Source organism: Oryzias melastigma, linkage group LG21 (assembly GCF_002922805.2).
Source record: "Oryzias melastigma strain HK-1 linkage group LG21, ASM292280v2, whole genome shotgun sequence".
NCBI classification, from domain to species: Eukaryota; Metazoa; Chordata; class Actinopteri; order Beloniformes; family Adrianichthyidae; genus Oryzias; species Oryzias melastigma.
Genome location: NC_050532.1, coordinates 3,388,078 through 3,398,441, shown reverse-complemented (window position 1 = coordinate 3,398,441; position 10,364 = coordinate 3,388,078). Strand labels below are relative to the sequence as shown.

At 37.4% G+C, this 10,364-nt stretch overlaps 1 protein-coding gene across 2 annotated transcripts in view; it reads right to left on the bottom strand.

Annotated features, from left to right (window-relative positions):
* arhgef7a (Rho guanine nucleotide exchange factor (GEF) 7a) overlaps positions 1-10,364 on the bottom strand; it is a 38,783-nt gene extending 28,419 nt beyond the window's left edge. Inside the window, exons 1-3 of one of the 2 annotated variants that reach the window (XM_024286181.2) lie at positions 10,221-10,364; positions 9,900-10,147; positions 4,152-4,235 (exon numbers count right to left, since the gene is read on the bottom strand). In XM_024286181.2, coding sequence (XP_024141949.1) covers positions 4,152-4,235; positions 9,900-10,064 — 249 coding nt within the window. In that variant the 5' untranslated portion in view covers positions 10,065-10,147; positions 10,221-10,364. Of the gene's footprint in view, positions 1-4,151; positions 4,236-9,899; positions 10,148-10,220 lie in introns of those variants that run through there. The other variant, XM_024286182.1, reaches the window with a different exon arrangement.

Genomic DNA, 10,364 nt, shown 5'->3' with positions numbered 1-10,364 from the left:
TCGTGAACCAATGATTTCTTAGACTGCAATTCCAACATGACACCATAAAAAATACTTCTACACTGCCTTTAATGAACAAAAGTGTCCACCACAACCAAAGATAATGGAGCACAGATTGATCCAAACATTTGAGATGAGATCACACAAACCATCTAAATGAAACTAACAAACAAGAACCAATTCCTTCATTTTCATTCAAATATTTCCCCAATGGAGTTTTCTGGTTTACTGCAAGTGGGATAAAAATGAATAATTATTATTTATTGCATAAATAGCTAATGCAGCAGGTGCATTTTTAGTTTATTGAAGACTGGCAAAAATATGTCCATATAAACAATACAAATTAAGAAACTTAAACTAAACCATCAACATGTTATGATGAACCTCTGAATGTTAACAACAGCCTGTGGAAGTGGTATTATGGTTAGGGGCTTGTGTGGATTTTTAAGTTTTGATTAATTTTTTTATCTGCAAAGATGCAGCCAGTGACACTTAAATAACACGCTCTTGACATGCTGTAAATCAAGAAATGCAATTTTGACCTTCATTTTCTTATATGTCCTCCATCATGGGAAAAAATGCCACAAGAACATGTTAAAAACAGCAAAAGCAATTTTCATCAGAGTGGGTTTTTAAGTCCACCAAGATCAAAGGAAATGCTCCATAACAAAAAACTATATAACGGTAAATCCATGTTTTAGTATGCGACCAAATCTCCTGCTTCTATCAGGTGAAACTACCCCAGTAGTGGACATTCTGTCATCAAAACCATCTGGGTCAGTAGTAACAGCTTCTTAAGTGTCAGATAAATGTGAACTGAACCAAACATTTGAAATAAAACCAAGACATTTGCGATATTTAACCATTTTAAGAGCACTTAACTGAGGGCCGCTATTCAAAATGGAGAAAGCAGTGTCCTCCTTTCCTTCTTTCATGAGGCCACGGCTCCATTATAACCAAAGCTTACTGGGGTCAGAGCCAGAGGTGCTTAAGGCTCTGGAGAAGATCCTCTTTAGAATACAGATGGTGAACAGCCGCCTGCCATTCTCTAAATCCTGCTGCATCCAGCTCACTCCAAAATGAGGGAAATCATTGGTTAGTAGGGGTTTAATGGTTAATCGACTTATTTTCCTATGATCCAACCAGATCGATCTGTCTGAGGAAAGTTGTTATAGTTGAATCTACATATACCAGGGGTCTGGAACCTGCGGCTCCAGAGCCACTAGCAGCTCTTTACCCCGCCGCAGTGGCTCTTTGGCTAAAGAATAATAAAATAATAGTATTCTTTTTATGACTGAGATGCACCTAAAAGATAAACTATATAAAGGTTTTTACATTCCAGATAACTTGGAGAGGTCTTGTTTGCTCTACGTTTCCTCCAGAATAAACCGATTTCAAACGCAAAGCAAAATTTTGGTAAAAAGTCTGATTCTTTATTAGATTAAAGCACATATTATCTGATGCTGTCCAGAGCTACACTGGGATGATCCCGTCGGGCACAAGGTGTCAATTGTAAAAAAAAAAAAAAATTCACATTTTGAGAAAATACTAGCTTTTTTTATCATTCTGTTTTTAATCATCCCAAAAAAGAAGCATAATTCATAATTATTATTAAATAAAACATAGTAATGCATAAACAGCAGTATCAAAATAAGACTTTGCGGCTCCGAGTAAGTTTTGAACAGTAGATAACAAGCCCAAGTGGCTCTTTTACTGTTAAAGGTTGCCGACCCCTCAGCCATACCATTACAAAACTGTTTCAAAATAAAACAAATCAATAATTAATAAATTGGCTGAACTAAAATGTGAGAGGATTTGCCAGTAATTCTTATTTACTTGTTTGTTACATAATTGAATTTACACTTCATTATATTGTAAGAAATACAGAAAAACTTAAAAAATCTGACTAAGTAAAACTTCAACATTGAAAGTGTTTATTGGACTGTAATGATGGCTTGATCTTTTTTTGCTGCATCATATGTGTGTTGTCTACTGTGATGGCACTTAGCCATTTTAAGTTAAAGTCAAATAAATCTATCATGCCTCAATCCAAATGGTATTTTCTAAGATCGATTTTAAATTCATCTCAGTTTGAAACAATTTTTTAATAGTATAGGTGGTTTTGATTCGATTCTGCCTCTGCCATATTGATTTGTATGAATAGAAATCGATTAATCCAATAATTGTTCACCCTTCTAATTGTAGCAATAAGGCAAAAAAAAAAATAATGTATTGGATGTTTCTGTACTATTCCAGACACTCAAAGCGCTTACAATGAGAATAAATTATTCATTCATTTTGAAGGAGAAAAGCGGCTCGTCAATCATGAGTCACGTGGTCACATTTTTGGCTAAAGATGTCCCGGATTGATTTTAGGTCAGTGAATCGAAACCATTATCGACTATGAATCGTATCATCATTATTTTAATAGTCGACTAATCAACTATTATTTTTTCCGATTAGTCGACTAATTAGGTCATGCACAGAGTGGGTGTAAAGCACACATCTTAACCATCATTTGCTTTAACTAACGAAAAATAAAGAGAATAAGGATGATAGTTTCTTAAACTTTTAATGAATTGTGCAGCTTCTTTACTTCAGTAGTTTCTGTGATTAAAACAAGATTAAATCAAATGAGAGAGAGATAAGGAATATACTTTCCATCAAACTCATTTTGACAGATGACCTTTGACCCAACACCATCCATAAAACTCATTTTGACAGGATGACATAACAATTTAATATCATTTATATATATAAAGGGTAAATAGGGTCAAAGGTCACCTGTCAGAATGAGTTTGATAGAAAGTACATTTCTTATTTCTCTAATCAGTTTGGCATCTGAAACAAGAAACTATAAGGAACTATTAAAGATACACTCTGACACTATATAATATAAAGTAACGACAAGTCCATCCATCCATCCATTTTCTTGACCGCTCTGTCCCTTTCGGGGTCGCGGGGGTGCCGGAGCCTATCCCGGCTACTGAAGGGCGAAGGCGGGGTACACCCTGGACAGGTCGCCAGTCTGTCACAGGGCCTCAATCACACACCCATTCACTCTCACATTCACACCTAGGGGCAATTTAGAGTCACCAATTCACCTATGAAGCATGTTTTTGGACGGTGGGAGGAAGCCGGAGTCCCCGGTGAAAACCCACGCATGCACGGGGAGAACATGCAAACTCCACACAGAAAGGTCCCAGCCGGGATTCGAACCAGGGCCTTCTCGCTGTGAGGCGAGAGCGCTAACCACTGCGCCACCGTGCAGCCCGTAACGACAAGTCATTTATTTTAATAGTCGACTAATCGTGGCAGCCCAATCATGATATGAATCGAATAGTAAAATGAATCTTACACCACTATTGGTTACAACATGAAGATGTGATGTCATCAATCGAATGTTGGATTTTTACTGCCAGAACCCATCCATTACTTCACATGTGAGGCCGAATGCATTTCACCTCCCTCTCAGTTCTGTTGTCTGACCTCAAACCGAGTCTGACAGCAGTCTGTGACGCCACGGCTCCATCTCTTCTGCTTCAGTGTCTGGAGGCGGTGCAGGGAGAAGCTATGCTGAGGAACACTGAGTTGCATTGTCACACTGGTGCAGTTCAATGAACTCTTTAGGCAGGGGCCAAAAACATGGACATAAACACCACTTTGTGCTTCATTTTCCTCAGAATTCCCACGGAAGGTTGCTTTAAAGCGCCACAGAATTGACCCGCAGGAGAAAGTTGTTACATCCGCTTCACGGTTTGTGTGATTTCAGAAGATGACTCAGGTCGTCTAGTTTAGGGACACAACAGTCACGCACGAGCGCGAAAACAAAAGCCGTGTGTTCGATACAAACATCAAAACACTAGTCGGACGCGTCCACCTGTAGGTGGGAAACGTGAGCAAGTTTAACCATTCCGATGAATTCTTAACGGGAATGCTAATATGTCGCATCTTTGCCCCAAACTAGCTAGCTAGTGAACGCTCTCTGGGTGATTGTCCTCGCGCTGTGACGGTTCGTCCATGGACGCTTTGTGTATTGTATCTCCAAACATGCCCACACAACCTCCTCTTTGTGGGATAAAATGCAGGCGAGTGTCAACACAACCCCAGATAGGAGTCTAATTTTGACAAAAAAAAAAACGTGCTCTTACCTCGACGCGGAACGATATGCAGCCCTTCAGGAACTCCTTTATGTTGCTCAGGCACTCACCGTCGTTTTTCGGTTCTTGGTAAATCTGGAGGGGGAAAACGGAAACTCCGATTAAAGGGAAGAAGGGGGCGTCCACCTAGCGTTTTAGGGGGCTTGTCTTTTCAAACTGGGATTAAATGTGAAATTGTTGGTTTTAAAGCAACTATTTCTTCTTCCACGAGCATTTCTACAGCCTGGATGAGCTGCAGCTCAGAACCTCCGCTAGGATGAACACAAGAACCCCGCAGTCGGGAAGTGGAAGAGCCTTCAGGACTGGATGGAGGGGAAATGACGTCAGAGGAGACTGCCACTGATGTTGGGGTGGTTTTCACAGCACTACTGCACTCACTACCAAATATGAAGTAAGACACAAAGATTCAACTTCTATTTATCAAGCATAAACAATACACTTTTATTATTTTTCAAGCTATTCAAAAGTCTGATTTTCTGACTTCTGCAGTCATTTAAACTTTTAAAACCATCGGTATGATACTTCATTCATGTATTTCTGAGTCTTCTATCTCATTAGCATTATCCAAACTTTTCTTAAAACTCATCATATAGGATACCTTGTTTTGTGTTTTCTGCCCTGTAGTTCATCATAATTCCGCTAGAGGCAGTAGAAGGGCTTGCTCATTTCAAAATAGCTGCTTCCGTGAAATATTAAAAACACTTTTGGCGGGAAAAGTTTTGCTAATTTTCTTATTGTGTATATTGTTTTAACGACTGCTTGCTGTATTGAAAGAATGCGAAATTTGCTGTTAATTTATTATTTATAATACAGTTACTCCATGATAAAAAGATGTATCAAATTTCAGACACTACGTAAATCAGACTCTTTTCTGTTCTTGAACACTCACAACAACATTATTGCATTTTAAGCTAGCTTTGATTTGAGTGAAAACTTAAAATCCCCCAAAATATCACAATGTGCACGCTACTATCTATAGGTATCTATCTCATATACAAATCGTTTTCCAATTTTTTGGTGTGTGGATTTTATTATTTATTAATTTATTTTATTTTTTCCAAAGAATTTTATTTATTTATTTATTTTGTTTGTTTTTGTAAATACTTTAATGTAGTATACCTACAGGTTAAACAAAATGAAAGAGGCAGAGTTCAGTGTCATATGGTATCTGACCATATAAATGGAAGCAAAATGTCCTGGATTTTTTATATAATCTGATTTTTTAAGCATTATTACTGCTTAATCAGATTTATGTTGGTGAATGTGTAAACAAAAAAAAATGAAAATTTGCAAATAAATGGTCACAACCAGGAACAAATGTATCTGTGCCAACTATCCTTATTTTCATTATAGAAAATAAAATAATGTTGATCTATACACTATAAAACAGAAGTCAATCGTTAATTTATTGAAAACTATACCAGAAGTAAAAAAAAAAAAATAGAAATGACAAAAAAAACAACAACAGAAAGTTAGCTTTGATCTTTAAATAAAGATAGAAATCCACAATTTGACTGAACAGTGTAAACTAGGGACTTTGATCAGATTTCTAAAGTGCATGGGAATATTTTGAGTCTCAGTATTGCAGTAATATGATTGTTGTCCATTATTAGATTCAAGCTTGTTGCAATGAGGTCTTTATCAAGACCAGAGCTTGCGCTCTTGCAGTCAAATTAGAATGAAATTTAAAAAATTTGATTACTTTAAAAAAAAAATCAACTTAAAATCAAATTATTTGATTTTCAGTAAAAACAAATCTTACTTTTCATTTCATAGATAAAATAAAAGCTAAAATAAAATAAAATAAAAAACTAAATAATAAAAAATTGAGTATTCACTGGGTTTGTTGTATTTTAGTCCTCCTTTTCTATGTATGTCACAACATATCCATGGTAGGATTTAGCACCCATTCTGACATTTAATAAGAAAGGCATATTGATAAAATTAAGGAATTTAACTTTTGAAACAGACAATTTATAGGCCTAGATATAAAAAAGAATGAAGATAGGTTCAAAGCAAACCAATTGTATCCATCGTGACACATGGAAATTGTAGTATTATATAATGTCCAATACAAAACAAGTACCAAATTAAATGCTAAAAGATATAGACTATGTGTACTTGAAGATCTATAGTGTTAGCCTTCAAAACAAACAAGCAAAGAAAAAAACAGTGCTTATCACAGGGCTGCCACAGAAGGGCTTTACCACAGTAACAGACAGGTATCATTAACTCTACAATTTAATTTATGGTACGTCCTCTACATATAGTAGAGGTATCTCAATGTCTCTCACCACCAGCAACAATCAAATCCAAACAGCAGCCTTTTGCGCTCTTTGTTTGTGAAGCTTCAGCCATTACTTCATTGAAAAGGCTTTCTCCCACTCATCAAAAAACCTTTCAAACCTGGACACGTTGATGCTAAACACTATTCTATTATGAACATCCCACGCAAACCATCCCACTTTCACCTGTTTGTTTGTAGAATAATATGTCTACTACTACAGATTTTTAGACTAAATAGACACATAGTGTGTTAGCTTAAGGGTTCCTTCCAAAAAAATACTTTTGATATTTTTAAAAAAAATCCAAACCGAGGACAACAAAAGATAAGTAGGTCCTTACACAAGCAGCATCTTTAAGATTTAATTAAATTTTGTATCAGAAATCATCGTTTCACTCGTGTCATTGAGGAAAGGATTAAGAGAATCAAAGTTACAATCCATCAAACTTCAGAATCTGGTGAATCCATTTCGTGGTTGCTGAAGCCAACCAAGCTACTGTTGGTCGAAGGCTGTGTACTCTCAGAACAGGTTGCCAGTTTGTTGTAGGGCTGCATACTCACAGTCACACCAAGGGGCAATTTAGAGTCACCAATCAACCTATGAAGCATGTTTTTGAACTGCAAGGGTAAGCTGGAGAAAACCCACACATGCATGGGCAGAACATTAAAACTCTATAAAGAAAGGTCCTAGCCGAAATTTCAACCAAGTCCATCTCACTCGGAGGCAGAGCACTACAGTTTCACCGTGCAGCCTAATGTTACAACAAATTTGAAATATCAAAACATTATAAGAATTGGATGTCATCATAGGACAACCAATTGGAAAGATGGTCCAATGTCTAAAACAAACACATTATCAATGAAATTGTTTTTCACTTAATAATGTGTGTCAGTTTAGAGCATACAATTCAAACCTATCAATATCAAGGAGCGTAACATGACTCATCTTTTTTTTTAAATTAATAACTATCACTTTCTCTTTGATTTTGTTTTTTTATGTTACATTTTTTGAAAGAGTAAAAAAGCTTAACTTCAGAATTGTGTTTAAATACATTTTTACGTACAATATAAAAACTAGTTCATTTTGCAAAAAGAATTAAAAAGGAGATTTGGTTGTTTCATGTTTAAAACACTAAATAATCCACTGATGAAATCAAAGTATCTTTGGATTTTTATGTCAGAATGTAGTGTTTCACTGCTTTACACCTAATAAAACCAATCACTTCAGGGTAATCTGCAAGTTTGTTCACCACAATCCTTTCGAACGTAATTTCTATGTAAGTTTTTTTATTCTAAACTGTATTAAGCATTGTATTTTCAATCGTTTATGGATCTTCAAAAAGGAAATTTAAAGGCTCTTTAAGCTTCTATACAGATGACGTATTGATTCGGAAATAGGCTTTCTCTTAAGCCTTCCAATTCAAATGTTCGGTGTTGGAGATCAGTAAAATCAAGCTATACTAGTACCACGTAAATGTACCATAAAACTTGTTTTACTGCACCATGCTTTATACTTTGATGTCATTTATGATAGGAAAAACTGTGCTCTTACTCAGGCACAATGTGATAACTCAGTCAAGCTACTTCTATTGTATTATTTGTACCATTAAACATAGTGATGCACAATAATAAAAACACAATGAAGCATAATAAGCACAAATAAATCAAATATTATGCTTTGAGATTTAAAACTCTATCAGTAAACGTTTTGGTGTCCATAAGACTGTACTAAAGAAAATATTTTTAGTTGTGTTACTGTGTGTTTAATGTCTACAAAATACCAACATTGGTATGGTCATTTTTATTGTTGTATAGATTCAAATTAAAATTTTGGGTCATGAATCAGATTTGATCAGACTGTTACCTAAAGTCCCATTCTGATCATTTTTTGATATATTTTTTAAGAGTTCTCTGTATTTTTTTAATTACGATTATGCAGTTTTTAGCCAAAACCAATAAACCTGTTTTGTGTAGTTTCTCACAAGAGGGGGCATGGTTTCTCTCGGGCTGGTGCTGGTCCAGCCTGCCAGAATCTGTGCCCCGCAATAATTTTCAGTAGAAACAACAAATATGAAATAATTGTCTGTTCTTACATGCTTCCATAACAAAGTCACTTTCATGAATTGTGTTTTTAATCCTAAATTAGTCAAACAAAGGTTTTTTGGGTTTTTTTTGTTTTGTTTTTTAACCTAAGAAGCTGTCGCTGTTTTAGATAGGGAAAATAATGCAAATATGACAATAAACTCCCAAAAAACCCACAATAAAGTATATTGTGATCCTCCATCTTCTTTTTATGCTTTCTGGGACAAAATATGAGTGTTACAAACAAATCAACGATCTCTGAGACCGGGGATACTCAATCCTGCGCGGGGAACTTACTTTGGCACCACAACATTACCAATGCAACGAAAATGGCAAGAAATAATTGGAGTTATCCTGTCATGCAGTTTTGAGCCAGATGCCAGTTCGGACAAGGAAAACGAAGACGTGCTCGAGTCTAGTCGTCTATTCAATCAAGTTATATCTTCTAACAAATGTGCTCTATATTTCAAACCACATTTTTTGGCCTGCTTCTTATTCACTATCATTTAAAAAAAAAATCTCAAAAATACAGATTTAAACTTAATTTTCCTTACGTATGTCCTCCACCAAGAGAAAAAATGCCGCAAGAACATTATAAAAATGACAAAAACGCAATTTTCATCAGAGAGGGTCTTTAAACAGTTATTTTTTAGTCACCAATGTGATTATTTTGGATGCTATTTTTCAGTGCTGCTCATGTTAATCTGTTTCTTGATGCTTTACTCATCCCTGCGCAAAGACATGGAAGTGGGCTTCAGACAGTAAGGGAGGAGGAGGCCTAAAAACAGGACAGGATGAAATGGGAGGAGTTACAAAAGGTAAATGCTGCACTGTTTCTTTAAAAAACACAGAGAGCATCCATCTGTCTCTTTGCAGTCAATGGCGGCCCACTCTTAGCAGGTCTGCAGACAGCTCACCATCGATGACTGAGCAGCTGGACCAACAAACACCACTTAAAAATGTCCTTTTTAAAGCAACACTAACAAAATGATATCTCTGTTTTCATCTGCAGCAGAGACTAATTATTGAAGCCCATCACGATAAAGCAGCATTAGATCCAACCCCACCTGGTGCGTTTTTGAACACATTTCCTGATGTTGGCTTGTTTATTTGGAGAGATCAATAGACTGATCGATACAATGGCCTAACTGTCTCAGCACGCTGACAAACGCGCACCATCCTGCGGCAGACAATAACAAGGGCCGCCGTGACCTACAAAAAGAAATGGCTTCATGGATCAGTGCGCAAAAAGAGAAGCCAGACAACAGACCGCGTCGGTGTCACGCCTGTGGACAGCGCGCACGGGCACGCCGCCGGGGCGGGCTGTTGCGGGGAGGTGGTGGTGGAGGAGGGGGGTCGGAGAGGAGCCTTACTTTCTCCGTGGCTCCCGGGTTGAGCCGCTCCAGCAGTCTGCACAACACCACCCCATCTTTGAGGGAGCTCTGCAGGAAAGCTTCGGGATCCGAGATGCTCTTCTTCGGGGACTCCAGCACCCCGAGCGTAATCAACCATGTCACCGTCTGTTCCGCTGAATTCATGTCCGGGCGCAGCGGATCCTGCTCAACAAAGAGGCGGTGTTGTGGGTATCTCTAACAGCTCGCCGCCCTGGTTACGCTGGCATCTGTGCGTCAGAGGAGAAACATTACGACAAAAAAGGATGCTGGAGGGATCAAATTTGAGAAAGAATCCTCCACCTCGGCTGGAGATGAGATGAAAGACGAACAGCTTGTTGAAATCCCAAATCCCGACTCCTTCCCTGGTCTGTTTCCGTCTAACCTGGAAAGCTGTCACATACGGTTCGCTGTGATGCGCATACATGCGCATCGCAGCCGCCAGCA